Source organism: Stegostoma tigrinum, chromosome 22 (assembly GCF_030684315.1).
Source record: "Stegostoma tigrinum isolate sSteTig4 chromosome 22, sSteTig4.hap1, whole genome shotgun sequence".
Lineage (NCBI taxonomy): Eukaryota > Metazoa > Chordata > Chondrichthyes > Orectolobiformes > Stegostomatidae > Stegostoma > Stegostoma tigrinum.
Window position 1 is genome coordinate 54805786 of NC_081375.1, and position 19326 is coordinate 54825111.

General features: G+C 42.6%; 1 protein-coding gene across 1 annotated transcript in view; it reads right to left on the reverse strand.

Moving 5' to 3' along the window:
- Positions 1 to 19326, reverse strand: part of myo15b (myosin XVB) — a 278965-nt gene that overhangs the window by 159215 nt on the left and 100424 nt on the right. The window contains exon 18 of the mRNA XM_059653562.1: positions 790 to 847. Within this exon, the coding sequence (XP_059509545.1) occupies positions 790 to 847 (58 nt within the window). The remainder of the gene's footprint in view (positions 1 to 789; positions 848 to 19326) is intronic.

The window sequence follows — 19326 nt, forward strand, 5'->3', positions numbered from 1 at the left end:
CCAGGCCTTTAGGAGACATCTATTGTATGTCTACTCTGTCAAATCTTTCCACGATTTTAATGATCTGGCATTAAAATGAAACTGAGTTAATGTACAATTAACATCCACCTGGAAACCATAAATGGATTTTAAAGCAGCAGTAAGTCATCACAAACAGCAGACTATCTACTTTGTTTCCACCAACAATTTTATCTTGCCAACAGTTTAGTGACATAAAGGAAACTACCTTCTGCACAAGATAGGGGGAGTAAGAAGGTCGGGGAATAAAGTGAGGGTGGGAAACACAGGCCATGATGAGGTGTAGGACACATCCAATATTGGGCCATCAGAGCAGAGATTGGGCGAGGATGGAAATGGTGGCTGAACTTCTAGGCTGTGGTCAGAGAATAAAAGAGGAGTCAAAGCTGAAAGGTTAATTCCGGTGTCACAGAGTCATGGGGGTCAATAACATCCAGTGTTCAACAGTATTAATTTTTGGTGCCATTAAGCAGTTCTCTCTCAGCTCCCTTCCTGGTGACGTGGGTTTGTAGAGGATCCTTATGCACCTCAGGTAATAACTTTGCTATTTCCTGAAACAAATAATTCTTGCCAAGTGTAATCTGACTTTGTGCTGAGGTGTGATCAGTTTTGTACCTTAAGAGTTTAATGAAACTTCACCACATAGAATACCCATACAGAACATCATGAGGCATTTCAACGAGTCAGAGGATCTCCACCCAATCACTAGTGAAAGGGAGGTTTACACTCCTTCCCCAATAGAGCACACATTATCAAAGCACAGAAACTTACGGTCATCAAATTGTAACAGAGCAGCGAGCTCTGCTGGAATCTCCAACAACCCAACATCCTGCAGAGACAAAGAGAAAGACATTAACTGAGATGGTGACAAAGGTTTTACTTGTCTGTGTGTACATTTGTGTCAGTTGTGTATGTGTTTTTGTATATGAGTGTGTGCATATGTATGTTTGTGTGTTTGGCTGTGTGTGTTTTTGTATATGAGTGTGTGCGTATGTATGTTTGTGTGTCTGACTGTGTGTGTTTTTGTGTATGAGTGTGTGCATATGTATGTTTGTGTGTCTGACTGTGTGTGTTTTTGTGTATGAGTGTGTGCGTATGTATGTTTGTGTGTCTGACTGTGTGTGTTTTGTGTATGAGTGTGTGCGTATGTATGTTTGTGTGTCTGACTGTATGTGTTTTTGTGTATGAGTGTGTGCGTATGTATGTTTGTGTGTCTGACTGTGTGTGTTTTTGTGAATGTGTGTTTGACATCTACAGCACAGGAAATCATTTGACCCATCATCTCCATTCCAGTTAACAAGTATCTGACTGCAATCATCCCATTTTCCAGGTTTTGGCTCATAGACCTGGAGGCTATGACAATGTAAGCGAATATCTAAACACGCCTTAAATGCTATGAGAATTTCTGATTCAGTTACCCTTTCAAGCTGAGTTCCAGACTTCTACCACCTCCTGAGTGAAAATATTTCTCCTCAACTCTCCTCTTAGCCTTCTACTTGAAAGCTGTCAAGTAGTTTTCCCCGAAAGCTGTCACCCAGGTGGATAGAGTTGTTAAGAAGGCGTATGGTGTGTTAACTTTCATTAGTAGAGGGATTGAGTTCAATAGCCATGAAGTTATGCTCCATCTATACAAAAGCCTGGTTTGGCCACATCTGGAGTATTGTGTCCAGTTCTGGTCGCCTCATTACCGGAAAGATGTAGAAGCGTTGGAAAAAGTTTACAGGAGCTTTACCAGGATGTTGCCTGGAATGGAGGGAAGGTTTTATGAGGAAAGGTTGAGAGAGCTCGGGCTTTTCTCCTTAGAACAATGAAGGATGAGAGGTGACTTGATAGAGGTGTACAAAATGATTAGAGGTATAGACAGCCAGAGACATTTTCCTAGGGTGGAGGTAGCTATTACGAAGGGGCATAGTTTTAAAGCGAGTGAAGGTAAATATAGGGGAGACATCAGAGGTAGGTTCTTTAGTCACAGAGTGGTAGGGGCGCAGAACGCATTGCCGGAGAAGGTAGTGGAGTTGGCCTCATTGGGGCATATAAGTGGCTATTAGATAGGGATATGGATGATAGTATAAGGTAGGGGTGGGGGTTAGATCAATCTTAGGACAGAGTAAAAGTTTGGCACAACATTGTGGGCTGAATGGCCTGTACTGTGCTGTACTTATTTATATTCTATCTACTTCTTACCTTAAATTGACATCCTCTGGTTATTGACCTCTCTAATGGAAAAAGTGCCTTCCTATGATCCTCATAATGTTATAAACCTTTACCAGGTCCCCTCTCAATCTTTGCTGCTTCAAGGTAAACAACCCCAGTCTATCCAATGCTTCTTCATGTCTCAGACTTTCTAGTCAGCCAGCATCCTGATTAATCTCCTCTACAACTTCGCTAATACAATCACATCGTTCCTATAATCTGGTGACCAGAAATAGGCATAATATTACAGTTAGGGCCTAACAGTTCTTTCTACTGGTACAGCATAACCTTGCTGCACTTATATTCTATGACTTACCTAACGAAGCAAGGTATGTCATACACCTTCTTAGCCACCTTATCTTCCTGCCCTGCTACCTTCAAGGATCTGTAGACATGCACACCTCATCAGCCCATCCCAAGTTTTTCCAAGTTGAAGATGTCACTATTCTGTTCCCTTGACCAGTCTGTTGACACTCTCCTGCATTTTATGGCTATTCTCCTTGATTTCACTTCCCTCCCAAGGAACTGCAAGATTCAATGGAAAACAGCTAAGGGACCTTGTAGTGTGTTAGGGTATCCTTTGGAAGGAATCTCTCAATGAAAATTGCTGATATAGCAAGGGTATTCCTATGATTGGATCTATTTGTTGCTGACTGGGACAGCACTGACAGTCAGTGTTGTTGGTCAATGTTGACAGACTCAGTAAAATTCCATTTTTGTTATATTGAATTTTAGGATTTTCACTGGAATTGTGGGCATAACATATCTTAGGATTTGAATGAGATAAATGTTGCAGACCATATGATGTAGCCAGTGAGTTACATTGAACAATGCAGCTCAGAACAGGCCCTTCGGCCCACGATGTCGTGCCGACCATCTTAGGGTTCAAACCCTACTGCTCCCACTTACCTGACTAGATCAATGTCCTACACTGTACCAGGTTAACACACTCAAAAATTAACATTAACATTTTTTGTCACTTGTGATGCAAGATGCGTGATTTATCTATTTTTGAATATAATTTATTTTCAAATTTGGATTTGAACTGGTGACTTGTAGGTTTGGTCTGTTTCCTGAAGGTATTTAATGATAAACTTGTAAGTGTTTCTGTTGCCATGGTGATTTCATTTGGAAACAGTATGAGAAAGACTTCCTGGAGAGTCAACAGGTCTGGTTTAGATTGGGTGAGTTTGTGGGGGTACAACATAAATAGTATTGTCTGTTAGGTGGTCAGATATAAGATTCTGGAATTTTTGGGGAGTTACTTTAGAGTAACACCTAAAATGTTTTGGGGATGGGGTTTTGGGAGGGAGAAACAAAAGCTTTTGGGTTTTAGTAGGGCAGTCGGAGAGGATTCAGAAAAGATTAACCAGGATGTTGCCGGGCCGGAGGGTTTTAGTTATAAAGAGAGGCTGGATGGGCTGGATCTTTTTTCACTGGACTGTAGGAGGTTGTATACCTTACAGAGGCTTATAAAATCATCGGGGGCAAAGATAAAGTGAATAGGAGAGATCGTAAAAACTGCCAGCGTTGGAGTCAGCGATAACACAGTGTGGACCTGGAAGAACACAACAGGCCAGGAGGAACAGGAAAGCTGACGTTTTGGGTTGGGACCCTTCTTCAGAAATGGGGGAGAAATAGCAAATGTCTTTTCAAAATGAGATGGCATATTTTTAAGGTGAGAGAAGACAGATTTAATCGGGACCTGAGGTGCAACTTTTTCACACTTGGGGCTCATATGAGGAATGAATGGCCAGAGGAAGTGGTAGAGGTAGAGTTACAGCAATTAAAAGACTGTTGAATAGGTGCATAAATAGGAAATGTTCAGAGGGATATGGGACAAATGCAGGCAAGTGGGACTAGTTTAGTTTGGGAAACTTGGTCAGCCTGGATGAGTTGGACCGAAGGTTCTGTTTCCATGCTGTATGGCTCTATGACTCTATGAACATACCAACCTATATCATATATCTGATTTGTGAAGCCATTTGTGAAAACCAAGCTCCACATTGAGAACTGAGCTATGTAAAATTGACCCTGATATATTTAATAGCCAACCTCACATTGCCTCAACACAAAAAAATCTGATCATCTGTCTCCTATTTTATTTTTTAAAATGTGACTTTTGTTTCTTTCCAGCTGTGTTTTCCAGCTCTTGCTGAGAGTATTTACATTGTGCTGTTTTGTTGTTCATCTCCCTTGGTCTACCTGAAACACACAACAATCAATAATCGCTTTATTTTAAAATGGTTGTGGTCGTAGCCGAGGGGTTAAGGCGATGAATTAAGAAATCTACTGGGGTTTGCCTGCACAGGTTTGAATCCTGCTGACTATGTTTTCTCACCTGGCAGATTTCAAATGATGTATCCACAAGATCATGAAGGGCTTAGACAGTCGAAAGCCTTTTCCTAGTGTGGAAGAGTCAGTTACCAGGGGCCATGGGTTCAAGGTGCAAGGTTCAAGGTTTAAAGGTGATATACGAGGCAAGATTTTTACACAGAGGGTGGTGGGTGCCTGGAACTCACTGCTGGGGGAGGTATTGGAAGCAGATACTATAGTGACTTTTAAAGGGCGTCTTGACAAATACATGAATAGGATGTGAATATAGGGTTACTGTCCCTGTAAGGATAGGGGGTTTTAGTTGTGATGGGCAGCATGTCGGTGCAGTCTTGGAGTGCCAAAGGACCTGTTCATGTGCTGTAATTTTCTTTGTTCTTTGTACATCTACCATGATCTGGTTATCAATATTGCTTAAATATACACACACATATTTTTCATCAAATGCACATAAAACATATCACATCAAACAGAAACATTATTTCAGAAACGTACAAGAGGAAATAAATTTAAATTAGTGTAAACTAATTTTGAAGGTTATACATTTAAGGAAAACACAGCAGAAGGAGTTCATTAATCCCTTGTCAATAATTTCAACAATTACATTTGGTGGGAACTGACTACTGTAAGACCATTACCATTACCAAGCCCTTTCCCCATATTTTTTACATTCTTCCTTTTCAAATGCACAATCAAATCTCTTTCAAATAACGTTATAATCTTTCACTCATTAGAGCTGTACTCATGATCTGAAGTATACTTAGTATGAAAATATTGCTTCTAATTTCTTTTGTCTCATGATTGTTCCCTATGGTCCTTTGTTCATTCCAATAAATCACAGAAAGCTTGAATCTGAGAAGTGTACAACATAGAAGGCAGCTCCTCAGGCCATCATGCTTGCTTTGGCTCTTTGAAAGAGTAGCTGTACTTTGTCCCACATTACTGCTTCTTGGCTGTAAACCAGCAAGGCCCTCATTCGCAGTACCCATCCAAGCCCCTTTTAAAATTATTTGTGGAATTGACTTTTATTCCTATTTCAGGCACAGTTTATAGTTTCTTCACTTTAAAACTGGCTACAACTGCAATGCAATGTTATAACTGTTGTGAAGTTCACTAATGGTATCTGATCACCTGTTGATTTCTGTTCCTTTGCTCTGTTGGGAAATTCATCATTTAGAAAATACCTCCTTTGCTTTGCTTTTGTCCTGGTTCCTGATTTCCCGATCATTTATCTTCACCCACCCGACATTAAACTGTATCGCCCATCTTGGAATATACATCTGATCAGGCAAACTTCATATCATTCTTCTTGTGTTTGAAAATTTTTTTATCAATGGGAAATGGGAAACAAAAGAAATACCAAGGATACACCCACAGCCCCCTGCTGACAATATAGAAAATACTAGCCTGTGTTCTTCAGCCCCTGATCATTTCTCCATTCATGTACCTTACTGTTTGCAATACCTTGTACTTTCAATCTGTTCTTTATTTTTTCTGAAATCCCAAAATGTGCCACTTCATTTATCTGCCTTGGCTTGGATCTGCTGACCTGGATCTCTCCTCCAATTAAATCCTGTATCATTCCTTTCACTTTCACATTTTTAAGTAGGCAACAATCTTTTCTGCCTATGTGAAACTATCCTTAAAAGTTAAAATAAAAGCTGTTTTGGTACAAGTCCACAGGCACCCCTATATCCACATCCTATCAATCTCAAAACATTTATGTCTGTGATAAAACAAAGAACTGCAGATGCTGTAGGTCTGGTAAAGAAAACATAAATAACTGCCAAAACTCACCAAGTCTGGCAACATCTGTAGGAGAAAGCAGAGTTAACGTTTCGAGTCTAGTCACTCTTCACTTGTTCTGATGATGGGTCACTGGACTTGAAATGTGAACTCTGATTTCACCCCACAGATGCTGCCAGATTTGTTGAGTTTTGCAAGCAACTTCAGTCTATGTGTTGATGTCTATTCTTTGCTCTCTGCTTCCCATCTATCCAGGTATTTCCTTTGTTAAAATATGTACTGTATTATAGAGCCCCAAATAGCCAGTGAGTACTAGAGGAACAGATGTGTAGAGAAGTTGCAGATAACTGTAGGAATAATAGAGCAGTTTTGTTGAAGATTCGTTGCGGATGCCAGAGATCCAAAATAAAAATCGGAAAGTCTGCAGAAATTCAGCAGATCTGGCAGCATTTGTGAAAAAAGAAACTGAGATACATTTCATGATCAGCATGGTCCTTCTTCAGAGTGAACTCAGTGACATGGGACAAACACAATTCAGATAGTAGGTCATGCAAGCTGAATGGAGTAACGGGCTAAAGCTGTGGAAAGTTTCTCTGACAGGTCAAAGCAGAGGCATGTCTGATGTCACTGCTCAATCCAAATGTATCTAGGGTAAAAACCATAAGAACGACAGATGCTGTAAATCAGGAACAAAAACAAAGGTTTCTGGAAAAGCTCAGCAGGGCTGGCAGCATCTGTGAAGAAGAAGTCAGAGTTAATGCTTCGGGTCAGGTGGCCCTTCTTCAAATGTTTTTGTTTTTGTTCTGAGAAAGGGTCACCGGATCTGAAATGTTAACTTTGATTTTTTTCTTCACAGACCTCTGAGCTTTTCCAGAAACTTTGTTTTTGTATCAAGGGTAGTTGGTTCACTTCAGAGAATATGACAACTGGTTGAGTAGATTTTGAGGGTAGTCCATCAAAGGCAGATCATGATGAGTGACACTCCAAAGAAAATCCAGGCAGAGGCTCACAGAGAGAAAGCAAGAACTGCAGCTGCTATAGTCAGAGATAAAACACTCAGGAGCTGGAGGAACACAACAGGGCAGGCAGCATCAGAGGCTTATGAAAGTTGATGTTTCAGGTCAGGATCCTTTTTCAGAAATAGGCCGAGGTAGTTGTGTCACTTTCTTTGATTGCACTTTTTATGAGTAGCTGGACAGCTGGTCAGAGGGCTGTGCTGCCACTTCCATGAAGCACCAGTGGCATGAAGTACTAATCAAGCATTTCACAAAATAGACTATGAGATTATAAGATATAGGGACAGGATTTGACCATTCAGCCCCTTGAGTCTGTTGTGCTTTTCACTCATGGATGATATGTTTTTCAAACATGTTCTCCTGCCTTCTCCCCATAACCTTCAATCCCCTTACCAAACACAGAATCTATCTAAGATGACAAGATGTGGAGCTGGATGAAACGTCAGCCTTCCTGCTCCTCTGATGCTGTTTGGCCTGCTGTGTTCATCCAGTTCCACACCTTGTTGTCTCGGATTCTCCAGCATCTGCAGTTCTTATTATCTCTCACAGAATCTATCCATCGCTGTCTTAAATACACTGTTGTGGATCAGAACAAACCCCCCTCAATAAATATTAAGAAGATAACCTAGACTCCAATATTTTCTTACTTTTACAGGCAAGAGTAAGGCATTCTGGATGCAATTTGATTGGTCCAACTAACAGGCTTGTAGCAAAACACACTTTATTCCTATACTACAGACAAAACACAGACAAAATAGGAATAAAAAACTAACTTAACTGTAACTCTAAAGAAATACTTAGCATGATAATATTTATGTTAATTACCACTGATTAGCTCTTCCAAACTATTAACATTGCACAAACGCACCTGTGGCAAAGCCAAATTCAGTAAAATAGTCTTATAATTCTTGGAACAGAGAAAACGGCAGCTTTTCGCTGTAACAGAGAGGAATAGAAACTTCCAATTCCAGCTTCAAGGTGTGGCAACTGCTGAAAGTTAAACTAAATCCCAGTGCAGTGGAAAATTGACCCCACCCATTGACGCTGCTTCTATTGTTCCAATTTTTAAAAAAATTCCAAGGTCTCACTTTATTGGCTTCAAACAGACCACTCACAACTTCTGTCTCAACCTCACTTCATGAAACAAACGTCAAAATATACCTCTAAAAGCCTTAATATTGTAACACCTCCCCCCTTAAAAAAAAACCATCGATATACAAAGATGACTTCATTTTTAAAAACCTTTGTTCTTACTGTATCAGTCCAGTATAATACGTATACATTAAGTTGGCTCTAAGCATGCAGATGTTCAATACTACAGACCATTTTGTCACATTTCTTCCTGTTACCAAACTCCTATGTCTTCACCCATCAAAGTTGTGAGAACGCATCAGCAATTGCATTACCTCGTCCTGCCACATGTACAGTTTTCAAATTGAATGGCTATGATGAGTTCCACCTAAAAAGTCTGGAATTTTTAGCCTTAAATTTTTCCAAAAACTTTTTAATGGATTACGATCAGTATATACAAGTATCTCTAGCAATGTAGATATTGAAACGTTGCAATACCAACACCAAGCTCAAGGTCTCCTTCTCAATTATGGAATATTTATGTTGCCAAATATTCAGCTTTTTGGAAAAATACCCAATAGATCTTTCTATCTTCTTGTCGTTTTGTACGAGCACAGCATAAGCACCCACATCACTCACCTCGATAGTCACTTTGAATGGCTAGCGAAGCAGTGATCAACATAGCTTTCAGGCTGCCAAATGCCTTCTGATGCTATTCCGTCTACTGAAATGGTTTTGCACTTATTCAACAGTTCAGTCAGTGGAACTACCACACTGATAAAATTCAGTATGAACCTCTGGTTAAAAAAAGCAATCAGTCCCAGGAATTGTAGTACTTCCCTCTTTGTCAATGGTATGGGAAACTCACCAATAACCTTTGTTTTCACATCCCGTGGGATCGTGTGTACATGTCCAATGGCATGACCTAGGAACGTGACTTGGGCTTTTGCACACTCTTGGCCAGGTTTATCACCAAGCCTGCCTCCTGAAGTCAATGAATAATTCTGCTAGACGCCCCAAATGTTCTTTCCATGTGTGACTAAAATCACCAGATAGTCTGTCTACACCACACCATTGGGAAATCCTGAAATGACCTTATTCGTTAGTCTTTGAAACGTGCCTCATGTATTTTAAACTGGTACAGTCCAGTTGATGTCCAAAAAACCAAAATTGCCTTTGCTTTTTCGGATATAGGCACCTGCCTGTATCATCTAAGTCCAACTTACAAATATAAGTTGCTTGCCTGATTTTCTTAATACTGTCTTTCAAACATGGAATAGGTTATGAACTAGATTTTGTAACTGCATAGGCCTTGCTACAGTCCCCACATAATCATTGGGTACCATCTGGCTTCGGCACCAATATTACAGGTGAACAACATTCACTGCAATTCACTTCGATTATGTTGTCTTTGAGAAGGCTTTCAATCTCTTTTTGAACCTGTGCCAACTTTAAGCAATTAAGTCTATAAGAATGTAGCTTAATTGGAACAGCATTTCCTATATCTATCTTGCATAATTAGAGTAGTACTTCCTATCTTATTCGCACGTGATTATAATAACTCTTTCAGGTCATTTCAATTTCCTCTGGAAAGTAACTCAATAATTTATCCCAATTTTTGAGAACTTCCTCATTGTCCAATCTAATTTGAGAAATGTCCAATTCAGAATCCTCTGAATTTGGCCCTTCACCCTGTGTCGTAGCTAGTAACACATTCTCCTTTTGCTTTCCTCCCCATTCAAAAAAAACTTTTGAGCGTATTCACATGATATTCTGTGAGATTTCTTTAACTACATTAGCAAAATTACAAAATTTTGCTTTCTTGTCTGCTTCCTATTTCATCATATGTTGTGCTACTTTCAAATGCTGTCTATCCAACTCACCCATTCTGTTTAATCTTTCCCTAAAATTTGACACACAGTGTAATATGTAGTCTCTGAGCTCTGATTTTCTAATTTTTCCTTAATGAAGTTCAGTGATCCTCTCACCTTATGTCCAAAAACTAATTCAAACAGTCTGAACTTAGTTGATTCATTAGGTGCATCCCTAATTTCAAAAAAGAATTTATGGATACTTTAGGAATAATTCAATTTAATTCACTGTGTACCATCCAGAATCACAAGGATGGAACACAATGAATTAAATTTATTTATTCCTGAACTGCCCATAACTTCCTTGAATAATTTTAATGTAACATTTGGCCCTTGATCTCATTGTATTTCTGTGGGTAGTCCGTATCTAGTAAAAAAAAACTGAGTAACTCTTCTACAATTGTTCTAATTGTGATATTGTGTGATGAAATGGCCTCTGGAAATCTAGTAGACAAGCCGATAATAGCCAACAAATATTGATTCCCATTTTTTGTTTTAGGGAGGGTTCCTAAGCAATCAATTAAGAATCTTGTAAAAGGTTCTTCAAATGCTAGAAAAAGTATGAATGGTGCTGTTTTTTTCACTGCCTGAAGTCTTCCTAATATATGACATGTTTGACATGACTGGCAAAATTCAACCACAACTCTATGCAGTCCAGGCCAGTAGGAATGTTTTTATATTTTGGCTTGGGTTTTACAAACTTCTAAATGACCTCCTACTGGTATCTTAGGTGTACCTGCAATACCTCCTTTCTTTAACCCATTAGTAATACACATTGATGACCTTCTGCCCATTTGTCATCTGCCTGAATATGTAATGGTCTCCATTTCCTCATGAAGACTTCGTTTTTAAGGTACTAACTTTCTGAGATACACTCAGATACACTCTTCAACGCATTATATGCTTTTTCTTTTGTTTTTAGGCTGCCCAGACTTCCCTGGTCAGTCATGTTGTGTCATCCTCTCCTTTGTATGATTCTTCTTCCTTGGGATCATTTTCTATTATTTCTGCTGAATCACTTCTCATACTCCTCCCTCTATTTGCTGTACCTGAAGTTAAATTTCTGACCTTTTCCATGCTCACTGTCCTATTACTTGTTCTGGAAACTTTAATACCTCTCCCGAATGCCTGGTTCAATAGAAACTGACTGGCCTTTCCTAGGATGGAGTATCCCAGGCCCCAATCTCTCATGCTTTCAAGAGCTTTCAGAGACTTGATTGATCAGTGGTGCCAGATGATAGAGGCTCGGCATTAGGAGGGTTCCAGGAGGTAATCTCAGGAAGCAGTTCACAGCCTGTGGGTTGGGGGGAAACTGGGGAGGTCCGAAGGATGTTGTTTAGCTCTCACTGGGCCTTCCCTTCCAATCATTCATTCTGTCTGAGCAGTTCTGAACCAGGTACCCACCCCATCACCCATCATTCCAAGAAACCACAAACTAGTCACATAGCTACCTGTTCTGTAAACAGTAATTTGACAGGCACTATTGCACAGGGGTAAAACCAGTAGAGTGGATGTGAGACCCTTGAAAAGTCAGTAATTGAGGCCACTTAAGGACCTGTATTGGTAATGAAGTTAGAAGTGAGACTACGGGTTTGCACATAAAATTCAACACATGATGCTCCGGATGATTGCTCATGAAAACCATTCATGGCTTCTCCAGATCAGAGTGCTAACAAATCTGACAATCTCGTATCAGAGGCTCACACTCGGTTACATAAAGTGAGAAGAATGGACAATCCAATCATTGTAGTGTGCTGGGACCAGGGAAAGTGTAAAAAGTTTCTGTACTCCATGTCTGTTGCTCTGACTAGGCCCTGTGACCTAATCAGCAAGCCGGAGTCCTGGAAGCAGCGTTTCAGCTCTGGCTGCCTGGTCAATTCAACAGTGTTTTGCAGATGGCACAAGTTTAGTTGGGGGGTCAAGTAGTACTGACAAAGCAGAAAGGCTACAGAAGAATTTGGACAGGCTGCGAGAGTGGGCAAAGAAATGGCAGATGGAATACAATGTGGGAAAGTGTGAGGTCATACACTTTGGTAGGAAGAACACCAGCATAGACTATTTTCTAAATGGGGACAGGCTTTGGAAATCTAAAGTACTTAGTTCAGGATACTCTTAAGGTTAAAATGCATATTCAATTGGCGGTTAGGAAGGCAAATGCAATGTTAACATTCACTTTGAGTAGGCAAGAGTAGAAGAGCAGAGATGTGCTGCCGAGGCTGCTTAGGGCTCTGGTCAGACTGCATTTTGAATACTGTGATAATGGGAACTGCAGATGCTGGAGAATCCAAGATAATAAAATGTGAGGCTGGATGAACACAACAGGCCCAGCAGTATCTCAGGAGCACAAAAGCTGACGTTTCGGGCCTAGACCCTTCCTCAGAGAGGGGGATGGGGTGAGGGTTCTGGAATAAATAGGGAGAGAGGGGGAGGTGGACCGAAGATGGAGAGAAAAGAAGATAGGTGGAGTGGAGAGTATAGGTGGGGAGGTAGGGAGGGGATAGGTCAGTCCAGGGAAGACAGACAGGTCAAGGAGGTGGGATGAGTTGTACAGCACAGAAACAGACCTTTTGGTCCAACACGTCCATGCTAACCAGGTATCCCAAATAAATCTGGTCCCATTTGCCAGCATTGGCCCAAATTGCTCCAAACTCTTCCTATTCATGTACCTATCCAGATGCCTTTTAAGTACTGTAATTGTAACAGCTTCCACCACTTTCTCTGGCAGCTCGCTCCATACACGCACACCCATTACGTGAAAAAAATTGCCCCTTAGGTCCCTTTCAAGTCTTAACCAATGCCCTCTAGTTTTGGACTCCCCCACCCCAAGGAAAAGGCCTTGACTATTAACTCTATTGATGCCCCTCATAATTTAATAAACCTCAATAAAATCACCCCTCAGCCTCTGATGCTCCAGGAAAATGGATCCAGCCTTTCAGCCTCTCCGTAAAGCTTAAACACTCCAACCCTGGCAACATCCTTTTAAATCTTTTCTGAACCCTTTGAAGTATTGCAACATCCCTCCCATAGCAGGGAGACCAGAGCTGCACACAATATTCCAAAAGTGGCCTAACCAATCTTATACAGCCACAACATGACCTCCCAACTCCTTTATGAATGCACTGTCCAATAAAGGCAAGCATACCAAATGCCTTCTTCACCACCCTGTCTACCTGCAATTCCTCTTTCAATGAACTGTGAACCTGCAATCCCCAGGACCTTACAATTAAGTGTATAAGTCCTGCCCCGATATGCCTTTCCAAAATGCAACTCCTCACATTTATCAAAATTAAACTTCATTTGACGATTCGCAGCTCATTGGCCCATCTGAGCAATGTCCTGTTGTAGTAAGAGGTAACTTCTTTCACTGTCCACTACACCACCAATTTTGGTGTCATCTGCAAATATACTAGCCATAGCTCCAATGTTCACATCCAAATCATTTATATAAATGAGAAAAAGCAGTAGTCCAGCACTGATCCTTGTTGCACAGGCCTCCAGTTTGAAAAGCAACTCTTCACCACCACCCTCTGTCTTCTACCTTCAAGCCAGTTCTGTAACCCAAATGGTTAGCTCTGCCCATATTCCTTGTGCTATAACCGTGCTGAACAGTCTACCATGAAGAACCTTATCTAATGCCTTACTGAAGTCCACATAGACCATGTCTACTGCTCTGCCCATCAATCCTCTTTGTTACTTCTTCAAAAAAGTTCAAACAACTTAGTGATATATAATTTCACATGCATGAGGTTAGTACGTAGGAGATGGAGGTGCGGCTTGGGTTGGGAGGAAGGGATGGGTGAGAGGAAGAACAGGTTAGGGAGGCAGAGACAGGTGGGACTGGTTTTGGGATGCAGTGGGTGGAGGGGAAGAGCTGGGCTGGTTGTGTGGTGCAGTGGGGGGAGGGGACGAACTGGGCTAGTTTTGGGATGCGGTGGGGGAAGGGGAGATTTTGAAGCTGGTGAAGTCCACATTGATACCATTGGGCTGCAGGGTTCCCAAGCGGAATATGAGTTGCTGTTCCTGCAACCTTCGGGTATCAATGTGGACTTCACCAGCTTCAAAATCTCCCCTTCACCCACCGCATCCCAAAACCAGCCCAGTTTGTCCCCTCCCCCCACTGCACCACACAACCAGCCCAGCTCTTCCCCTCCACCCACTGCATCCCAAAACCAGTCCAACCTGTCTCTGCTTCCCTAACCTGTTCTTCCTCTCACCCATCCCTTCCTCCCACCCCAAGCCGCACCTCCATTTCCTACCTACTAACCTCATCCCACCTCCTTGACCTGTCTGTCTTCCCTGGACTGACCTATCCCCTCCCTACCTCCCCACCTATACTCTCCTCTCCACCTATCTTCTTTTCTCTCCATCTTCGGTCCGCCTCCCCCTCTCTCCCTATTTATTCCAGAACCCTCATCCCATCCCCCTCTCTGAGGAAGGGTCTAGGCCCGAAACGTCAGCTTTTGTGCTCCTGAGAAGCTGCTGGGCCTGTTGTGTTCATCCAGCCTCACATTTTATTATTTTGAATACTGTGAGTAGTTTTGGGTCCCGTGTATCTGAGTAAGCATGTGCTGGCCTAGGATGGAGTCCAGAGGAGGTTTACAAGAATGATCCCAGGGATGAAGGACATGTCATATGTGAAGTGACTCAAGACTTTGAGTCTGTCCTCAATGGAATTTAGAAAGTTGAGGAGGGAATCTTATTGAAACTTACAGAATAATCACTGAGAGGCCTGGATAGAGTGGATGTGAAGATGATGATTCCAATAGTAGGAAAGGCTAGGACCCAAAGGCACGGCCTCAGAGTGAAGGGATGACCCTTTAGAGCTGAGATGAAGAGAAATTTCTTCAGCTGGAGAGTGGGGAACCTGTGGAACTCGTTACTGCAGAGGCCTGTAGAGGCCAAGTCATTGAGTATTACGGGGAGAAACATGGAGAATGGGTTTGAGAAATACAGCAGCCATGAGCAGACTCAATGGGCCTAACTAGAGCAGACTCAATGGGCCTAATTCTGCTCCTGTATATTATAGATATGCCAAACATTGAATGTTTTCAGTGACGTACCTCCAGCTTAGATCATTTTAAGCAAGGTCCTAGATCCATCATGCTGTGTGCCCTAAGTATGTTCAAACTCCACACAAATAACAGAAGCTCAGCCAATTTTCTGTGCAAACTGAAGTGAGTACAAGGATATTTCATGCCAAAAATCAACCCTGCCCAGCTTGTTTGCATTTCAGATTGCAACTAAACATTTTATTGCATGCTATTTACAATAATCTCTACACTTCCTCATTGGGTTCAATTGTGATGAGCACTGTATTTGCTTATCTGACTTCACTCCATCCTGCTCTTGATTGTTACACTAAAAAATCTCAACAGCTTTCCTTCTGGCCCTCCACTAATGTGGCCACAGATCTTCAACATCTTTCCCATCCCTTCTGCCAGTGTGAGTCTTTTCATTCAATCCTTTGCATCTAAGTATTTATCAGCTGCAGTGTTCAAATGTTCAGACTTTCATGTAGCCTTCAAGCTCCAGTTCTTGCTGCAGCACAAGGATTTTGTTCAAAACCATCGTTGAAGTATTTGAACGGAAGCTACACAAGTACACAAGGGAGGACTGGATGGAGAAGGTCGATGCTTATGTATAGCATAAATATCAGAAGACACCAGTCTGTATGCCATCATTTTATGTAGCTGGTCTGTTGGTTGATTGGATTGAGTGGAAGCTATCAGCACTGTTGATCAGACAGGTGTCAGGGATCATATAGCAGGGTCATCATTTCCTGGACCAGTATTCAATAATGCTCCACTGAAAGCTGCTCTCATGATGGCCACAGTGAACAATGGGCCTGTTAAAACAATGGCAAGTTGTTGGGATGGTAGGTAAGGATAAGGGAGATCCTATCACTGTTGCATGAAAGAAAAGAGGGGGTGAGGGCTAAAGTGCAGGAGATGGGTCAGGCCCAGCTGAAGGTCCCTGTCAACAACACTGCTGGGGAATCCTAAATTGAAGATGAAGGTGGACATTTCAGAGGCATCCTTGTTGAAATTGGCATCATCAAAACAAATGTGACAGTGACGGAGAAACTAGGAGAATGGAATGAGGTATTTATAGGAAGCGAGGATGTATAGTCCAGGTAACTCTGGGAGACAGTGGGTTAGTGTGGATATTGGTGGGTAGTCTCCAGAACTTTCCCTTCCCTCTGACGCCATCCCCTCCCCTAACCCCACCTCCTGTCATGTATTCACTATCCCTCCTAACCTTCCACTCTCCAATGCTGAACATTCTGAACACTCAGCAAAGGTCTTAGTTCTATCCTTCTGTGGCTCCATCTTAAAGAATTTCAGGCAATACATGACATCGAACTCTTCTTCTGTCACCTTTGCCTCCGTGCCCATTTCTTTGGACAAGAGTCTTATCCCTGTCCCACAGACCACCTCACTCTGAGCAACTTTTATTTAACTCCCCTCATTTTTATCATTCCAGACAGATGACCATGGGTGCATGCATGGGCCCCAGCTATGCCTGTCTCTTCATTGGAGATGTGGAACATTCCTTGTTCCAGTCCTATTCCGGCCATCAACCACAACTCTTTCTCTGATATAGTGATGATATCATCAGTGCTGCTTCCCTCTCGTGTCCTGAATTGGAAAAGTTTATCAATTTTGCTTCCAATTTCCACCCACTCTCACCTTCATCTGCTCCATCTCTGACTCCTCCCTTGCCTTCCTCGAGATCTCTGTTTGCATTTCTGGGGATAGATTAGCCACCAATATCCACTATAAGCCCACTGACTACTCCTGGACTATAAATCCTAATACCCAGTTTACTGTGAAGACTCCACCACATTCCCTCAGTCCCTCCGTCTCCATTGCATTTGTCCAATGGTGACAACTTCAACAAGGGAACCTCTGGAATATCCACCTTCTTTCTCAACCAAGGATTAACCAGCTCTGTTGCCAACCGAGCCCTCAACCAGGTCCAACTCATCTCCTGCACTTCTGCCCTCACCCCTTCTCTTTCCTCCCGCAACAGTGATAGGGTTCCATTTATCCTTACCTACCTTCCCACCAGCATCCACACCCAGAGGATTATTAGCCACCATTTCTGCCCTCTCCAGCAAGATGTCACCACCAGGCACAATTTCCCCTCGCCTCCCTTGTCAGCCTTCTGCAGGGGCCATTCGCTCCGAGCCACACTGGTCCATTCTCCTTTCATCCCCAACATCTTCCCACAGCCTCATGGCACCTTCCGCTGCAATCGCAGAAAGTATAACATTGTCTGTTTACTTCCTTCCTCCTCCATATCCAAGGGCCCAAACACACCTTCCAGGTGAAGCAACATTTCGCCTGCACTTCACAAATAGTCTACTGCATTCACTGTGCACAATGTGATCTCCTTTAAATTGGGGAAACAAAGTATAGACTGGTTGACCACTTTGCAGGACACTTGTTTGCAACAACGACCCTGAACTTTAACATACCACCCTCTTCCCAAGCTAACATCCCTGTCTCTGGCTTGCTGCAGTGCTCCAGTGAAACTCAGCGTAAGCTGGAAGAGCAACTACCCCTCATTTGCTGCCTGAGGACACTGCAACCTTCTGGAATCAATATCAAGTTCAGTAAGTTTAGGGCTTGAGCTCTCCCATGCCCTTACCCGAGCCCCCACAACCAGGCTTGTTATTACATAGTCAGCTATCACACACCACCCAGTAACAGTCCTCATTAACAGCTATTCACCCTCCCAGCCAGATCATTATCCAATCCTTTCTCTATGTTCCTGCTCTTTTCTCTCTCGTTGGGCTCTATCCCACTTACCATTTACTCCTTACACCACCCCCACTCCATGGTTTGTATATAAACCAGCATTTTCCTAGCTACGATCAGTTCCGAGGAAGGGTCACTTGACCGACATGTTAACTCTAATTTCTCTCCACAAATGCTGCCAGACCTGCTGAGCTTTTCCAGCAATTTCTGTTTTTGTGCTTGACTTTCAACTGCCCTCCAAAATGGCCTAGAAAGCCATTCAACTGTATCAATTGCTACAAAGTCTTAACAAAGAAATGGAGCTAGGTGGACAGCATGGCATTGACCTAGGTACTGGAAACAACAATGGCAAAAACAGCCCTGTCAATCAGGCAAAGTTATCCTTATCTGGGTCTAGGGTCAACATGGGAGAGCTGACTCACAGCCTAGTCAAACAACAGACTGATATAGTCATACTCATGAATTCGTCCCTAACAGTCAATGTTCCAGATGTCATCATCACCATCACTGGGTATGTCCTGTCTCAGTAGCAGGGCAGACACAGCAGAGGTGGCAGCACAGTGGTATACAGTCAGGAGAGAGTTGCCCTGGGAGTCCTCAACATTGACTCTGAACTCCTTGAAGTCTTTTGTCTTTCAGGTTAATCATGATGTGGAGGTGCCACTGGTGGACTGGGTTGGACAAGGTCAGAGGTCACACAACATCAGGTTATCATAGAATCCCTACAATGTGGAAACAGGTCCTTCAGCCCAAAAAGTCAAACACCGACCCTCAGAGCATCCCACCCAGAACCCATCCCCCAATTTGCCCCCACCCCCCACTCAATCTACACATCTCTGAACACCATGGGCAATTTAACCCGGCTAATCCACCTAGCCTGCACATCTTTGGACTGTGGGAGGAAACCAGAGCAACCAGAGGAAACCCATGCAGACATGGGGAGAATGTGCAAACTTCACACAGACAGTTGCCCCAGAGTGGAATTGAACCTGGGTCCCTGGTGCTGTGAGGCAGCAGTGCTAACCACTGAGCTACCGTGCTGCCCCACTTCACCTGATGAAAGAACAGAGCTCTGAAAGCTTGTGATTTTAAATAAACCTGTTGGACTGTAACCTGGTGACATGTGACTTCTGGCCAGGTTAATCACGGGCATTGAAACTTTCTGCTGATTGCCACATAACTCCTCCCTTGGCTGGTCAGTACTCCTCCATGTTGGACATCACTTGGAGAAAGCACTGAGGGTGGCAAAGGTGCAGAATGTGCTCTGGGTAGGGGGTTTCAATGTCAACCAACAAGAGTGGCTTGGCAGCAGCA